The sequence below is a fragment of the Salmo salar genome, chromosome 01, assembly GCF_965601325.2.
Source record: "Salmo salar chromosome 01, fSalSal1, whole genome shotgun sequence".
NCBI classification, from domain to species: domain Eukaryota; kingdom Metazoa; phylum Chordata; class Actinopteri; order Salmoniformes; family Salmonidae; genus Salmo; species Salmo salar.
Genome location: NC_138291.1, coordinates 66,603,023 through 66,621,074, shown reverse-complemented (window position 1 = coordinate 66,621,074; position 18,052 = coordinate 66,603,023). Strand labels below are relative to the sequence as shown.

At 41.0% G+C, this 18,052-nt stretch overlaps 1 protein-coding gene across 1 annotated transcript in view; it reads left to right on the top strand.

Moving 5' to 3' along the window:
- The window catches only part of LOC106607391 (receptor-type tyrosine-protein phosphatase epsilon), a 63,450-nt gene that overhangs the window by 42,885 nt on the left and 2,513 nt on the right, over nucleotides 1-18,052 (top strand). Inside the window, exons 6-19 of the mRNA XM_014204316.3 lie at nucleotides 6,522-6,658; nucleotides 6,840-6,930; nucleotides 7,084-7,160; nucleotides 7,292-7,328; nucleotides 7,505-7,602; nucleotides 8,134-8,253; nucleotides 8,763-8,926; nucleotides 13,586-13,721; nucleotides 13,814-13,963; nucleotides 14,091-14,184; nucleotides 14,430-14,506; nucleotides 14,598-14,732; nucleotides 16,526-16,651; nucleotides 16,905-17,056. Of these exons, the coding sequence (XP_014059791.2) occupies nucleotides 6,522-6,658; nucleotides 6,840-6,930; nucleotides 7,084-7,160; nucleotides 7,292-7,328; nucleotides 7,505-7,602; nucleotides 8,134-8,253; nucleotides 8,763-8,926; nucleotides 13,586-13,721; nucleotides 13,814-13,963; nucleotides 14,091-14,184; nucleotides 14,430-14,506; nucleotides 14,598-14,732; nucleotides 16,526-16,651; nucleotides 16,905-17,056 (1,594 nt within the window). The remainder of the gene's footprint in view (nucleotides 1-6,521; nucleotides 6,659-6,839; nucleotides 6,931-7,083; nucleotides 7,161-7,291; nucleotides 7,329-7,504; nucleotides 7,603-8,133; nucleotides 8,254-8,762; nucleotides 8,927-13,585; nucleotides 13,722-13,813; nucleotides 13,964-14,090; nucleotides 14,185-14,429; nucleotides 14,507-14,597; nucleotides 14,733-16,525; nucleotides 16,652-16,904; nucleotides 17,057-18,052) is intronic.

Sequence of the window (18,052 nt, the reverse complement as noted above, 5' to 3'; positions counted from 1 at the left end):
GCTAACAAGACGGAGATTTTTGGACATAAATGATGAGCTTTTTTGAACAAAACTACATTCGTTATGGACCTGTGATACCTGGAAGTGACATCTGATGAAGAGAATCAAAGGTAATGGATTATTTACATAGTATTTTCGATTTTAGATCTCCCCAACATGACATCTAGTCTGTATCGCAACTCGTATTTTTCTGGGCGCAGTGCTCAGATTATTGCAAAGTGTGATTTCCCAGTAAGGTTATTTTTAAATCTGGCAAGTTGATTGCGTTCAAGAGATGTAAATCTATAATTCTTTAAATGACAATATAATATTTTACCAATGTTTTCTAATTTTAATTATTTAATTTGTGACCCTGACTTGACTGCCGGTTATTGGAGGGAAACGATTTCCTCAACATCAATGCCATAGTAAAATGCTGTTTTTGGATATAAATATGAACTTGATAGAACTAAAAATGCATGCATTGTCTAACATAATGTCCTAGGAGTGTCATCTGATGGAGATTGTAAAAGGTTAGTGCATCATTTTAGCTGGTTTTATGGTTTTGGTGACCCTGTCTTTGACTTGACAAAACATTACACACAACTCTTGTAAATGTACTGTCCTAACATACTCTAAATTTATGCTTTCGCCGTAAAACCTTTTTGAAATCGTAAAACGTGGTTAGATTAAGGAGATGTTTATCTTTCAAAGGGTGTAAAATAGTTGTATGTTTGAAAAATTTGAATTTTGACATTTATTTGGATTCAAATTTGCCGCTCTTGAAATGCACCTGCTGTTGATGGAGTGCACCACGGGTGGCACGCTAGCGTCCCACCTAGCCCATAGAGGTTAACAAACTTGTATGCCATCTGCAATTATGAATTCAATTGTTAAATTATGAGCCTAGTTGGTTTAGCCATAGAAAAAGCCAGCAACCTTCCCACTAACCATGATTGGTTGTACATGCCAAGAGATAAGTTTGGATTGGTCTGCTATATAGCACGCTTCTGTCTATTCGAGCTGGTCAGTATGTCTAGGTAATCCTGTCTAACGCTGCATTTAACATTTTTTTATCGTGTATTAAAACTGCATAAGTGGTTGCTCTCTACTTTCTGGAGGACTGAGTTTTGAAATCAGTGGACTTCGAGTATGATAGCTAAGGAGATGGAGAAAACACATGTTTCTGAATTACATCTTCAAACTAAGGGCAACCATGGCATCCAACAGGAGATGCGTCCAACCATGAATGATGTATACGGGTAAGATAGTCTAGCTAGCTAGCTACTGTTGACTAACCCCATTCCGTACAAATGTGTGCAACCGCGGCTTGAAACGAGGCTGCAATGAAAACTAATGGGACTGTAGCAACTGTGTTGGCATCAAAATTTGGGGTGTGAACTACGTTTCTATTCAAGCGTTGGTTGACATGGTAATGGTCCGATAGTATTGGAGAAAAGTTGAAAAAAAACGGACCCCTCTGACACCTCTACGTTAAATTGTGACGTCATGACATAACGTACAGCACACATAATGCAACTAATTCTGTGTCATACAGCCTCTCTCAACCAGGTGTAGCGCTTCTCTCGCAGTTTAAAAACAAGAATGGGACAGGGTAAGGGGGGGATACCTAGTCAATTGTACAACTGAATGCATACATTTTTTGCTTCCTCACTGCAAGCCATCATGACTCTCAAAAGCCGCGACAGCCGCTGTTTACTTCTGAAGATAACATTAGCGCCGCCCTAAAAACTCAATTCAAATTCGACACAAACCTTCAAATAGGTATGCAATGGCACATTATATAAAGCTGTTTCCCCACACGCCTCATCTCCCCCTTTCCCTGTCACGAAGTAGGTTTCGCTTCCCCACCCACCATTTTTAAAAAGACCCGACGGAGCTCATTGCCTTCTTGAATCATGCAGAGATGAGCAGCATGAAGGTCTCGTCATTGATTTTGCTGGAAAGGTGAGAAATTGTACTTTACAATGGTATTCATATTACAGTTGACCTAGAAATATTATGTTTTTGGTCTCTAAAATAAGGTAAATTGTACGTTACAGTGCTTTAGCTAACTATACATTTTCAGATATTACACATTTCAAATTTTGACAAAGAGCCGTTTGCTTGGCTAGCTATAGCATGATGTTAGCTAGCTAACATTGAACCTGGTTGGTTAGCTACCTGCAGATTCATGCAGGCTAGTAATATCTTGAGTTGTGATTATGGTTCATTGTTTACCTAACTAGCTTGCTACATGTCTTAACAAAAGACTCCACTATGTAAGTAAGTAACCATTTCGGGTGTGTTCGTAAATTCAGTCTGGCCATCACTCCGATTTTATAGCACTCTTGTCTGAGTGTGCCAGAGAGGGCAGAGTAGCAATGAATTTACTAACGCTCAACACCCGTTGAATATGGCCGGTGTCAGTAAACGTCTGCAGAAAAGCGTAGTTCAATTGTTTCCAGCAGTACAGTTACAGTCACCAACGCTCTGGATAACATGAAAACAGCCTCATCAGCTCTGCCAGGGTGATTAAAATGGTCAGAGTGGAGTGTTCTCTCATTATGTGTCTGGAAGTAGTCAATGTTAGTCAGTTAGCTTGGGTGCTTGACTGCCGTTGTAAAGTCAGTACATTCGGATCAACCCTACTCATCGGCCAGAGCGTCCGGTGTGCGCTCTGATTACAAAACGCTCTGAATTTACAAACGGACAATCTGACAGCACAGTTGCAGTCACCAACGCTCTGGATAACATAACAGCCTAACCAGCTCTGCTAGGGCCAGTAATGTTCAGTGATCTGTTCTCTCTCACTTAGATGTCTGGAAGTAGCTAGTAAGTTAGCTTGTGTGCTTGACTGCTGTTGTTAGTACATTCGGATCAACCCTTAAAGAGATGGGTGGGGATAAAGTTTAATAGGGTGTGAACGATGCTGAATGGGTGTAGACAAAGAAGGGCTCTCCAATAGTAGTACCGAAACATTCAAAGGCCATTTTCTCAAACGTGAGTTTACAAGTTTATCAACTTTCAAAGCAAAATTACTTTCCCATTGTTTCTCCACTGTAGTGTATGATATACCATTGTGTACAGAGTCTCTACTTTTATCCAATGTAAAAAACTCAATTTCAAATTTTGCTACATAAGACCGATTTTGAGCCGGTCGGGCACATATGTCTATTAGAGCATATGCATAAGCCTATATAGGCAAATATCACATTAACATAAGAATTCAGACACCTTACTCAGTACTTTGTTGAAGCACCTTTGGCAGTGATTACAGCCTCAAGTCTTCTTGTGTATGATGTTACTACCTTGACACACCTGTATTTGGAGAGTTTCTCCCAGTCTTCTCTACAAATTCTCTCAAACTCTGTCAGGTTGGATGGGGAGCTTCGCTACACAGCTATTTTCAGGTCTCTCCAGAGATGTTCGATTGGGTTCAAGTCTGGGCTCTAGCTGGGCCACTCAAGGACATTCAGAGCCACTCCTGCGTTGTCTTGGCTGTGTGCATAAGGTCGTTGTCCTGTTGGAAGGTGAAACTTTGCCCCAGTCTTAGGTCCTGAGCGCTCTGGAGCAGCTTTTCATCAAGGATCTCTCTGTACTTTGCTCCGTTAATCTTTCGCTCGATCCTGACTAGTCTCCCAGTCCCTGCTGCTGAAAAGCATCCCCACAGCATGATGCTGCCACCACCATGCTTCACCGTAGGGATGGTGCCAGGTTTCCTGGAGATGTGACGCTTGGTATTCGAGCCAAAGAGTTCAATCTTGGTTTTATCAGACCAGAGAATCTTGTTTATGGAGCAGGTTTTCATCAATGATCTCTCTGTACTTTGTTCCGTTCATCTTTACCTCGATCCTGACAAGTCTCCCAGTTTCTGCCGCTGAAAAACATCCTCACAGCATGATGGTGCGACCACCATTTCTCATTGTAAGGATGGTGCCAGGTTTCCTCCAGACATGACGCATGGCATTCAATCTTGGTTTCATCAGACCAGAGAATCTGGTTTCTCATGGTCTGAGAGTCCTTTAGAAGCCTGTAGACAAACTCCAAGCAGGCTGTCATGAGGAAAAAATACAATTTAATCAATTTTAGAATAAGGCTGTAACGTGACAAAATGTGGAAAAAGTCAAGGGGTCTAAATGCTTTCAGAATGCACTGTATATAGACAGGTGTGTGCCTTTCCAAATCAGGTCCAATCAGTTGGATTTACCACAGGTGGACTCCAATCAAGTTGTAGAAACATCTCAAGGATGATCAATAAAAACAGGATGCGCCTGAGCTCAATTTCGAGTCTCATAGCAAAGGGTCTGAATACTTATGTACATTTTAATACATTTGCAAAATAAAAATAAAAAAAACTGTTCGATTTGTCATTATGGGGTATTGTGTGTAGATTGATGAGGGGAAAAAATTATTCAATCCATTTTAGAACAAGGCTGTAACGTAACGAAATGTGGAAAAGGTCAAGGAGACTGAATTCTTTCCAAATGCACTGTATATGTTCCAAAGGCACGCATCAGCGGCTTGTATGCTGGTGGCCTGGAGATGCTTAACGTGTTTGTTAATTAACGGCCAATTACCATGAGACCGGCAGGCTTTTGCATGACAATAACCGGCGGACATAATTTCATGACCGCCACAGCCCTAATTATATATACAATATTTAATTTGAACCATTGAGTATGTGTTGTGGGATATGATGCAAGCCTTAGGTTGTGTGTACATAGTTCTTCTTGAATTTCAATACTGATCTGTTCTCTAGATAAGTCGTCACAATCAAAACACAAAGTCAGGTCTATTCTGTAGCGATATCCTACTGAAGACATAATCTGCTATTGAGATCTGTCAAGACGAACTAATGCGTCTAAAAGGGTAGAAAATTATAAAAAGATTCACTGTATACCTTACCACACGCAGTTGAGGCCAAATTCAAACTTTCTAACCTAATTAATAATTATAATTTATTACATTTGTAAAGCACTTTTCATTATACACCATCTCACAGTGCATAAATACAACATTTAAAGAAACCAAATAGCAAATAATGAACACAACTTAACAGGTCAACTGACACAAAGAACACAGCTGATGCTACAAGGGACAAGGACACTAAGGATCACAGCTATCAGCAGAAAGCCTTACTAAAGAGAAAGGTCTTTAGACCCATTTTAATGGAGCCCAGAGTCTGTGGTGCCTTCAGGTGTTCCGGAAGGGCATTCCAGAGGCTGGGGTGGTCTAGCTGAGGGTGCGGGTGGGGTTAATGGAGGGCAGTTATTTGAGATAAGGAGGGGCATTACCATCAATACACTGGAAAATCAGCAGGAGGGTCCTGCATTCAATCCGGAATAAGACTGGGAGCCATTGCAGAGATGCCAGGATGGGTATGATGTGGTGGCGTTTCCACACTCTGGCAGCTCTGTTCTGGATGTATTGAATCTTCTGGAGACTCCTGCTAGGGATCCTGATGAAGAGTGCATTGCAGTAAACCAGCCTCGAGGAGATAAAGTCATAGACAAGCTTTTCTGTATCAGACTGAGTGAGGGTGGGACAGAGTTTGGCAATGTGCTTGAGGTGATAGAATGACGCTTTACAAAGGTGTCTGATGTGGCTGTCAAAGGTCAGGGAGGAATCAAGCTTTACACCCAGATTGGAAACTGACAGGCTGACTACACCGCTCGTTGCAAAATAAATGTAGAAATCTATATTATTCAATTATTGCACCCACACTGCTCGCGCGCCAACAAGCGTCTGCGTTGCCAAGGGCTAAAATAGAAGTCAGTTCTATTTCTGACGCAGATCGCGCTGCAAGTCCTGCCTCTCTCATCTACTCATTGGTTTATAGAAGCACGTACCCACGTGCCATCTCGTCATTGATTATACCCACGTGGGGGGCTGAAAGACGAAATAGGTTGGTGGCGGTAATGCACATAATTTATGAAAGTTGCCAATCGTAATATTACGTCAAGAGAAGAAAAGGCCTGGAAGGAGGAGAGATGACTAGAAACGATTCGGTTGACCATTTTATGTGTGGATTAATTGGTGCCGTAGAGGACCTTGTGCATTCCAGGTAAAATAACAACTCAATGTTTATATCCCAGGACAAATTAGCTAGCAACAGCAAGCTAGCTAAATAGGACAAATTAGCTAGCAAGTGCAAGCTAACTAGCTAGCTTTCGACCTGTCCCCAAATTAATATAATTGGTTCAGAGTTTGTTTTGATATTTTAACCTGTCTGTCGTGATCGCGTTTGGTGTGGGGGGACAAAATACATTTATGCATGATGGCGCACGCACGCAGCCGATTTGGGTTCCGTGTGAGGGGGAGAGAGGGATGTTCTGTCCTGCAACGGTGAGGGTGTGTTATTGTAAGTTATAAGTAAGATGTCACCCTCCTTATGTTCACCTCATCACATTTGTTATTAGGTCATCTACTTTTTTCCCTTTAAAAAACAAAAATGCAGAACTATTATTTCAGTTATATCACAATTATTGTACTGAATGTAAAAACATTGACGTTTACATTTATTTTATTGTTTTACACAGGAGAGCAGACAGTGGTCCTCCTCCCACGATCCGCATCTCCATACAAGCGTTACTTCCCCATCTCCCTGGACTCGCTAGAAGACCAGTTCCGGATACGCTCGGCAGACGACTGCAAGCTTTTCAGAGAGGAGTTCAATGTAGGTTCCTTTTCATACAACACATAGTAGTCACAGTAGTGTGATACCTTAATTTGTTAATGCTAATAATGTCACGTAGAGTTTATAGTTCTTTATGTTGTTACATATTATGCTGTATGTATGAGGGCTTCATTAATGGCTTCATAGTGTGACCCCCTGTGTTTGTTTTGTGTCTGTGTAGTCACTGCCCTGTGGCTACCAGCACAGCTTCTTTGAGGAGGCTAGCAGGGTGATCAACAGGGACAAGAACAGATATCCAAACATCCTACCATGTGAGTGATGGAATTGTTATGGGAATACATTTTGCAACCATAAAACCCACTTAAGAGAGAGAAAAATAAAATTATAACATGTAATGAAATTATTCTAAATAGGCTTACTTATTTTCCTAGTACAATTTAGTCTCTTTCTTCCATTTTCAACAGATGACCATTCCAGAGTGTTGCTAAGTCAAATCGATGGTTATTCTTGTACGGACTACATAAATGCCTCATACATAGATGTGAGTTATATTTACCATGTATTTCGTTCCATCCTATTATGAATAACTTCAATGCATCCAGTGTTACTTCCTTTCTCATTACGATCTAATAACTACTGTAACTTGCCAACACACATTTTCTTTTTCACCAGGGTTATAAAGAGAAGGACAAATTCATTGCAGCTCAAGGTAAATAAGCCATGTGCAACATTATTGTGCAAAATACTGTACTACTAGAGGATTCATTTTTTTTCAATTAACTCTTTTATGTGAGCATATGCTATTTTGCAGCACACTAGGCCTACTGTATATCTACAGTGTCTTCTTATGTCTGTGGTAAGCATGTCACTCTCTCTTTTCCATAGGCCCAATGCACAACACTGTGGCAGACTTTTGGCGGATGGTTTGGGAACAGAAGACTGCTACTATAGTGATGCTCACTAACCTGAAAGAGAGAAAAGAGGTCTCTCACTTTGACTGCTCCCTTGTCTGCATATACAACCTGTAAAGAACGTCTTCAGATTTGCTAATGGGATCTCTTGTGGAATGATTTGACAGTTCAACATTCTTAGATGTTCTAAAGGGCCTTTGCTAGGCCCCTTATTGTCTTCTCACACCTCAAGGTCATGGGTATCATTTATTTGACCCTTTCCTAACATTCCCAATCCATACAATGTGTCACCCCAAATAACTTGGCATCTGATATTGAACCTCAAGGGGCTGATCAATAAATAACAAAACAGAGGGTTTAGCGGCACTAAACAATTTGTTGATAAAGTCATCCCAAGGCTTGATTATAATTAGTCTGAGAGTCTCATTAATGGTCTAGAATATCAGAGTGATTAACTTATTGACTGACAGACTATCACCTCTGTCAACTCTATCACCTGGTCAGTAATATTAATCCCCATAAAAGTCTCTGCCATCCACATTGGTGAAACTATTCAAATAGTTGCTTTTTGCTTTGCTGAATGTCCATTTCGCCTCTCTTCAGGACAAGTGTTACCAGTACTGGCCAGACCAAGGCTGTTGGATGTATGGGAACGTGAGGGTGGCAGCAGAGGACTTTACTGTACTGGTGGACTACACCATCCGCAAGTTCTGTGTACAATATGTAAGTGTCATTGTATGTGCCTACATGACAACCCTGTGCATGATCCCTCACTTAGAAAACATGATGCTGTGTGAGTCTGTGACCAGGTATTTACTATCAGGACTCAGGATAAGACCCAGATGCAGACAGTTCGAATCAAAGATGTTTATTACTAAACAGGGTGCAGGCAAACGACAGGTCAAGGGCAGGCAGAGGTCAGTAATCCAGGGCAGAGTCAGTAATGTACAGAATGGCAGGCAGGGTCAGGGCAGGTAGAATGGTCAAAACCGGAAGAACTAGAAAACAGGGACTAGAGAGAACAGGAGTACGGGAAAAACCACGCTGGTAGGCTTGACGAGACAAGACGAACTGGCAACAGATAAACAGAAAACACAGGTATAAATGCACAGGGGAAAATTAGCGATACCTGAAGGGGGGTGGAGACAAGCACAAGACAGGTGAAAAAGATCAGGGTGTGACAATTTGCAGTTTATTATCTAAATGATTGATGTGTTTTCCTGTTGTAACAGCAGGGGAGTGACGGCCCCAGGGCCCCCTGCCTGGTCACCCAGCTCCACTTTACCAACTGGCCAGACTTTGGGGTGCCCTTCTCCCCCATCGGCATGCTCAAGTTCCTCAAGAAGGTGAAGACGGTCAACCCGTCCTATGCAGGACCCATCGTGGTGCACTGCAGGTACTGAACCAGGGAAGGAGACTGGGGATTGTAACTGGAAATTCATATCTACAGGCTGTACTAAATTAAGGCTATAGTGGTTAATATAAACTGTATGATATGTATAAGTTAACAAGATTATAGTGTAAAATTGTTTACTAAAAAAGTATACCAATCATCTTTCCTTTATTTAGTACTGGTATGGCTGGAATTTCAATGCCTCTGTCATGTCATATGAAACTACCTTACCAAGGGGCATCATGAACGATCTAAGGGGGCAGGGGGGGGGGGGGTCAGTTGGAGAATCTGGTATTATTTAAACACCTGAAACAGCATTTTCCTGCAATCTAGAGCCATAATCATTATGCTTGATTCTATGTATATTTTTCTGCATATCTAAGCATACATCTTGAGCTGTCTGTATCCTCCTGACTGGTGTTTCTTTTTTTAAAGAAATTAAATATGCTTCTCTGCATCTTTTTGATAAAATCTGGGTAAAAGATTGAAAGGAATGTGAGTCTTATACAGTACATTTAGATTTGCTTGCTTTTCTAAGGTCTACCAACCCTGCCAGCAGGCATGCCAGCTAAGATAGTTAGACAAGCTACTCTAACTTGATAGCCTGAAATGGCTTCTTGGTAGCTAGTTATGCGGTTGGTGGATTGGGAACCTATCTGGGATAGATAAAGCGAACTTCATAAAATTGCTGGTTGGCTAGTAATATTACTATATACAGTTGAAGTCGGAAGTTTACATACACCTTAGCCAAATACATTTAAACTCAGTTTTTCACAATTCCTGACATTTAATCCTAGTAAAAATCCCCTGTCAGTTAGGATCACCACTTTATTTTAAGAAAATGAAATGTCAGAATAAAAGTAGAGAGAATGATTTATTTCAGCTTTTATTTATTTCATCACATTCCCAGTGGGTCAGAAGTTTACATACACTCAGTTAGTATTTGGAAGCATTGCCTTTAAATTGTTTAACTTGGGTCAAACGTTTCGGGTAGCCTTCCACAAACTTCCCACATTAAGGTGGGTGAATTTTGGCCCATTCCTCCTGACAGAGCTGGTGTAACTGAGTCAGGTTTGTTGGCCTCCTTGCTCGCACATAATTTTTTCACTTCTGCCCACAAATCTTCTATGGAATTGAGGTCAGGGCTTTGTGATGGCCACTCCAATACCTTGACTTTGTTATCCTTAAGCCATTTTGCCACAACTTTGGAAGTATGCTTGGGGTCATTGTCCATTTGGAAGACCCATTTGCGACCAAGCTTTAACTTCCTGACTGATGTCTTGATGTTGCTTCAATATATCTACATAATTGTCTTTCCTCATATTGCCATCTATTTTGTGAAGTGCACCAGTCCCTCCTGCAGCAAAGCACCCCCACAACATGATGCTGCCAACCCGTGCTTCACAGTTGGGATGGTATTCTTCGGCTTGCAAGCCTCCCCCTTTTTCCTCCAAACATAACGATGGTCATTATGGCCAGACAGTTCTATTTTTGTTTCATCAGACCAGAGGACATTTCTCCAAAAAGTCAGATCTTTGTCCCCATGTGCAGTTGCAAACCGTAGTCTGGCTTTTTTAATGGCGGTTTTGGAGCAGTGGCTTCTTCCTTGATGATCGGCCTTTCAGGTCGACATAGGTCTCGTTTTACTGTGGATATAGATACTTTTGTACCTCTTTTCTCCAGCATCTTCACAAGGTCCTTTGCTGTTGTTCTGGGATTGATTTGCACTTTTCGCACCAAAGTACGTTCATCTCTAGGAGACAGAAGGCATCTCCTTCCTGAGCGGAATGACGGCTGTGTGGTCCCATGGTGTTTATACTTGCATACGATTGTTTGTACAGATGAACATGGTACCTTCATGCGTTTGGAAATTGCTCACAAGGATGAACCCGTCTGAGGTCTTGGCTGATTTCTTTAGATTTTCTCATGATGTCAAGCAAAGAGGCACTGAGTTTGAAGGTAGGCCTTGAAATACATCCACAGGTACACCTCCAATTGACTCAAATGATGTCAATAAGCCTATCAGAAGCTTCTAAAGCCATGACTTCATTTTCAGGAATTTTCCAAGCTGTTTAAAGGCACAGTCAACTTAGTGTATGTAAACTTCTGACCCACTGGAATTGTGATACAGTGAATTATAAGTGAAATCATCTGTCTTTAAACAATTGTTGGAAAAATTACTTGTGTCATGCACAAAGTAATGTCCTAACCGACTTGCCAAAACTATAGTTTGTTAACAAGAAAATTGTGGAGTGGTTGAAAAACGAGTTTTAATGACTCCAACCTTAGTGTATTTAAACTTCCGACTTCAACTGTGTGTGTGTGTGTGTGTGTGTGTGCGTGCGTGCGTGCGTGTGTGTGTGTGTGTGTGTGTGTGTGTGTGTGTGTGTGTGTGTGTGTGTGTGTGTATATATATATATTGGCTAAATCTAAATGTATACATGGCCAAAAATATGTTGACACCACTTTAAATTAGTGGATTCTGCTATTTCAGCCACACTCGTTGCTGACAGGTGTATAAAATCTAGCACACCGCCATACAAACATTGGACGTAGAATGGTCCGTACTGAAGAGCTCAGTGACTTTCAACGTTGCACCGTCATAGGATGCTACCTTTCCAACAAATCAGTTCGTCAAATTTCTGCCCTGCTACAACTGCCCCGGTCAACTGTAAGTGCTGTTATTGTGAAGTGGAAAAGTCTAGACGCAACAATGGCTCAGCCATGGAGTGTTAGGCCACACAAGCTCACAGAACGGGACCGCTGAGTGCTGAAGCGCGCAGGATGAGCCTGCAGGAAGTGTACCACATGAAGGAGGAGGATGTCTTCCCTGTAATTCACAGCATTGAGATTGCCTGCAATGACAACAAGCTCAATACGATGATGCCGTGACACACCGCCCCAGACCAGACGGACCCTCCACCTCCAAATCGATCCCGCTCCAGAGTACAGGCCTCGGTGTAACGCTCATTACTTCGACGATAAACGTGAATCCGACCATCACCCCTGGTGAGACAAAACCGCGACTCGTCAGTGAAGAGCACTTTTTGCCAGTCCTGTCTGGTCCAGCGACGGGGGGTTTGTGCCCATAGGCGACGTTATTGCCGCTGATGTCTGGTGAGGACCTGCCTTACAACAGGCCTACAAGCCCTCAGTCCAGCCTCTCTCAGCCTATTGCGGACAGTCTGAGCACTGATGGAGGGATTGTGCTTTCCTGGTGTAACTCGGACAGTTGTTGTTGCCATCCTGTACCTGTCCGGCAGGTGTGATTTTCGGATGTACCGATCCTGTGCAGGTGTTGTTACATGTGGTCTGCCACTGCGAGGACGATAAAATAAAATAAAATGTATTTATATAGCCCTTCTTACATCAGCTGATATCTCAAAGTGCTGTACAGAAACCCAGCCTAAAACCCCAAACAGCAAGCAATGCAGGTGTAGAAGCATGGTGGCTAGGAAAAACTCCCTAGTTTTTCAGCTGTCCGTCCTGTCTTCCAGTACTGCTGTCTTGGGCGTCTCACAGTACGGACATTGCAATTTATTGCCCTGGCCACATCTGCAGTCCTCATGCCTCCTTGCAGCATGTCTAAGGCTCGTTCACGCAGATGAGCAGGGACCCTGGGCATCTTTCTTCTGGTGTTTTTCAGAGTCAGTAGAAAGGCCTCTTTGGTGTCCTGAGTTTTCATAACTGTGAACTTAATTGCCTATTGTCTGTACGCTGTTAGTGTCTTAACGACCGTTCCATGGGTGCATGTTCATTAATTGTTTATGGTTCATTGATCAAGCATGGGAAACAGTGTTTAAACCCTTTACAAGGAAGATCTGTGAAGTTATTTGGACTTTTACGAATTATCTTTGAAAGATTTTCTACTTTGTAGAATAATAGTGAAGACTTAAACTATGAAATAACACATATGGAATAATGTAGTAACCAAAAAAAGTGTTAAACATATTAAAATATGTGTTTATATTTGAGATTCTTCGAAGTAGCCACCCTTTGCCTTGATGACAGTTTTGCACACTCTTGGCATTCTCTCAACCAGCTTCATGAGGAATGCTTTTCCAACAACCTTGAAGGAGTTTGCACATATGCTGAGCATTTGTTGGCTGCTTTTCCTTCACTCTGCTGTCCAACTCATCCCAAGCCATCTCAATTGGGTTGAAAATAGTAAAAATCCTTGAATGAGTAGGTGTGTCCAAAATTTTGACTGATACTTTATACATAAGTATTTTTTTTAAACAGGAAAAATCTGACGGGGCACTTTCCCCCTATGGGCATGTTGCCTCTGACTATACCACTGAAGTCAGACACTTGCAGGAACACCTGTTGAAGCAGGTGTTGGCACTGGGGCTTTGCTTCCTGAATGGGCCTCATTGATTGGTTTCCATCACCCTAAACTGATATCCCAGACTGCTGTCTGTGTGACTGGCCCTTCAAACACTGTGGATTTTGTTGGCTTGTAGACATGTGGCTTTTTAGAATATTTCTTATGGACATGTTGCAATTTAGCACATTTTAGGCCATACCACAATCAAGATTCCTGTTGCAAACTGAGCCACAGAAATACAGTGCATTAGCTTTCAATTGAATCATCTAACTTACCTCAGAGTTCTATGACAATGTAGGGGTCACTATTCTGTCCTGTCTCTTGTCTTTCCTCAGTGCTGGCGTAGGAAGGACTGGAACGTTTATCGTCATAGACGCCATGATTGACATGATGCATGTAGAGCGAAGGCTGGATGTCTTTGGGTTTGTGACCAGAATACGGGAGCAGCGCTCTCAACTCGTCCAGACTGATGTAAGTGTTTCCTGACATTTCAATATATTCCTGCAGTACAAACAAGCAAAGATGCCTCTTTCACCCCATCTCTCACTCTGTCTGTATTTCAGATGCAGTACTCATTCATCTATCAGGCTCTGTTGGAGTATTATCTATATGGTGACACAGAGCTGGATGTGTCCTCTCTGGAAGGCCACCTGCAGAAGCTCCACAATACCAGAGCACCCCTCGAAAGGCTGGGCCTAGAAGAAGAGTTCAGGGTAAGGGCCAGTCAAACACTTATTGTATATCTGCTTTCCTAAATTGTCTCACATTTATAGACACATTCAAATGAGGGTAGCCATCTCTCTTAAGTAGTCCTAATTTCACTCCATATCCTCTCCTCAGAAACTGACCAACGTACGCATAATGAAGGAGAACATGAGGACCGGAAACCTTCCTGCCAACATGAAGAAGAACCGTGTGCTTCAGATCATTCCATGTAAGGAATACTCTGACACTCTTAACTGGTCCATAATACATTACAATGCTACCACCATCAAACTTAGTGCTGTATTGATGCTTGATATGAATTCATTTTAGGCCTAAAAACTTTGCCAAGTTACCCCTTTGAAGTAGTCTTAGTTTTTGGAATTAATATACTGTAGTAAAATGACACAAACGACACAAGTAGTTGAACTATTGTTGGAAATAAATGAAGTTGTTAAGGTTTTTGCTTTACCACAGATGACTTCAACCGGGTTATATTGTCAATGAAAAGGGGGCAAGAGTTCACGGACTACATCAATGCATCATTTATTGATGTAAGTATTTAGAAGCACATTTAACTTTCTCCAGAGCCGTTTATGTCTTTACGTATATGATGCCCTGAACAGTATGGGTGTTCTTTTCCAGGGCTACAGACAGAAGGACTACTTCATCGCTACCCAAGGTCCTCTGTCCCACACGGTAGAAGACTTCTGGAGGATGGTGTGGGAGTACAGGTGTCACTCTATTGTCATGCTCACTGAACTCAAGGAGAGGGAACAGGTACGGACCCCACTGTGGCAAGAGCTAACTACAGCCTGATCAGTAAATAACAGCTGTTATTTTAGCAACAGTCATCAAAATTGTTAAAAGCTTTAAAATACAATTCTGATGAATGCTGCAGTTGGACAATGGATGAAGAACCTCTGAACTTTTAGCGTTTTTAAAATCCATCTTATATTAACGGATTTATAGCACATGAAACATTGTACTGGCACAGACAAATAATGAATGGAGTTCAGGCATTTTGGTGGGAATTCAGGAATTCAACTCATTGTAAATTGTCACTTTTTTTTCTAATATACATTTTCTTAGTATATCAGGTATTTATCAAATTAATTATATGTGCCTCATTTGCATATACTGTATATACTGGGTGTATTTGCATACATTATATAATGGCTGCAACCACCAAAGACTTCCCCTGTTTAGGCCTAACGCAGTGCTAACCTGCGCTGTCTATACTGCCTCATTAATTATGAATTACTGTTGTCACATTCCCTTGCATAATTTAATAAGTGTGTAGAGAAGGATACCCACGTGATTTAAAAACAAAATGCTTGGCTGTAGATTACACCTATCTATGCATACTTTACATCAGGGGTCTCCAACATGTCGATTTGATTTAAGAATTGACATGGACTCAGAACATCCAATTTTGTTGTTTCTCTATGAACAATTGTACTTTTAAGAGTAATTTGGGAAAATATATTTTAACATTATTTTATAGGGCCCCCCCTTACAGTTGTTTATAAAACATAGTGCACTACTTTCTTTTGTGCGTTAAGGACCTGGGGAAGAGTTGAAGGGGAGAGGAGAAGAGAATAATGTGCCTATTTAAAAGCTATAATTAAAAAAATAATAATTGTAGCATATCTATATATTTTTTGAAGTAGCTGTCATGCTAGAAAAGGTTGGAGACCCCTGCTTTACATTTTTTGAGAGATCAGTATCACTATAATCCGAGTGTTCATATTCGGTAATTGCTTTAATTTCAGTGCATCTAATTTGTAAAAATGTAAACTTTATTAAATGTTTACTTTTTCATTTGCACAAAAAATCAACACCAATAGATGCAACGGAAAACCATTGTATTCCATTGAGCCCATTTCAGCCATAACTAGAATGTGTTTAACGGGTCATTTCAAATGTTTCCGAGGTCTTAACGTTAGTGGGGGGAAAAAATGGCACAAGCAATAGTGGGAAAGAGCCAACAGTGTAAAATTAAAGCAATCAATCCAACGAGATTTAAGTGACAAGTCGATTTTGCACCCCTCAAATACAGGAAATAGAGGTCCTCAGGTGGGCTGGGCATACGCGTTGCTAGTTAGCTGCCTCTAATAGTGATACACAACATATTTATTTATCTTAGTATTTTTTGGGGGGTTAATATTATAATGTTCTATAGTCTTGAGCTTCTACAGAAATATCCATGTGGAATTGCCTTACATCAGGGGTGTCAAATACATTTTGCCCCGTGGGACCACTTCAGTGGTCTGGAAGTCCGCTCAAACATTCCTTGTCGTCAAAATTAGCAAAGATATTTCTATCCATCGTTTTTCTGTATTTTCAATGTACCCTGACTGTATAGCTTTAATTTCGGGAATTTATATTAAGCTGAACAGAGAGACTATAAATGTAGGTCCATTGTCATTATATTTTATTTTCAACCATTATAATTTCTACACAGTTTCGATTTGTTATTAGTAATTTCAATGTAGATGTAGGCTGTTTTTCCCACCTGTGGGCTTTATGTTTGACACCCCTGCCTGACATTTATCTGTCACTTTCCCCAGGACAAATGTTTCCAGTACTGGCCAGCAGAGGGCACTGCGACATTTGGAGACTACACTTTGGAGCTGAAGGGGGATGCCCTATGTGACACTTTCACTCTGAAGGACATGGTGCTCACATATGGACCAGTGAGTTTCCTTTACATAAACAAGCATTTACGCGAGCTACCCGATATGGATGTATTTTAAATATATTCTTTGTGATCTTTATTTTTGTCCTTGAGGATCACTGGGTTTGGTCCTCTAATCAATGGCATTCTGTTATCTAAATGTGTGTCTTATCTTGAAGTGAATTAGGTTAAGTTCATGTTAGGTTTATTTTTATTGTTACCAGGTATACGAATGTATGTAATGATGAATCACATATGTTTCCCATCACCAGGAAAAACTGTCAAGGCACGTCCGACACTTTCATTTCCACGGCTGGCCTGAGATCGGAATACCGGCAGAGGGCAAGGGAATGATCGACATCATTGCATCAGTGCAGAGACAGCAACAACAGTCTGGAAACCACCCTATCATAGTACATTGCAGGTAAGGTACATGTACTGTACACACACCAAATCTGGTAGCCCAAAACACTCATTACTATTGCCCTTTTAATTCTGTAGAGCGTAAGACGTTGAGGGGGGTGGGGATTTGGGGGGTGCAAAGCTGACATATGATTAAAAAAAATTCAGACGGTTATACTATGGATCATTTAGCTATTGGATTTTGAATTTTAGGACCCCTTTAGTTATAAAAAAAAAGATCCCAAATTATTTGAGAACATTTTGATTTTGGCCTTTACTAGTAAAGCCCATAGAAACGCATTGAATAACACATTCATAAATAGCAAAAAGGACAGTCAAAACATAAATAATAAAAAACAAGGTTTTGAAGTATCTGTCCTACAGTATATCTAGGAGATATAAAAAAACTCAGGAAATATATGTATATTTTTTTTGGCACATATTTAACCCCTTTTTGGGGTAGGCACAAAACTACCATCATACTTCCGTATGTTTTTTAAAACCGGTACAGGTTACCTTCAGGGGTCGTAGAGCATAGAGTGGTCATAATAGTTTGTAGTTCAAACCGTTTGGATGTTATAGACGTTTTTGTGCTAACTGTACTACCTTTCACCACAGATGTGGAAGTGCACTGGCAGATGCGGTGGATTGAGACACATCCAATGCAAAAAAAAAAACAGATATATCTCTAGCTTAAACTGACAGATTTTGATGGGGATATATATATTTTTTTGAAGTAACTTCAATTTTTTTGTTATGTACTGCGTCAATCGAATCTAGGGGGCTCAAAACACATTAGTAGCATACCAAACACAAAATTATGTTTTAAAGAATATAGATTACTTTTTTTCCATTTTGGTCATGTCAGTTTCAATAAATGGTACATTTAGCCTTTGTAGACTGTTCTACAGGCCAACTCTTTATAACTACTTGTGTGAAAGACTGCTGTGAAAGCTCTGATCAGAACATACGTAGCTCCAGGTGAAGTACTTATCATGCAGCACGGCCCACTGGGATT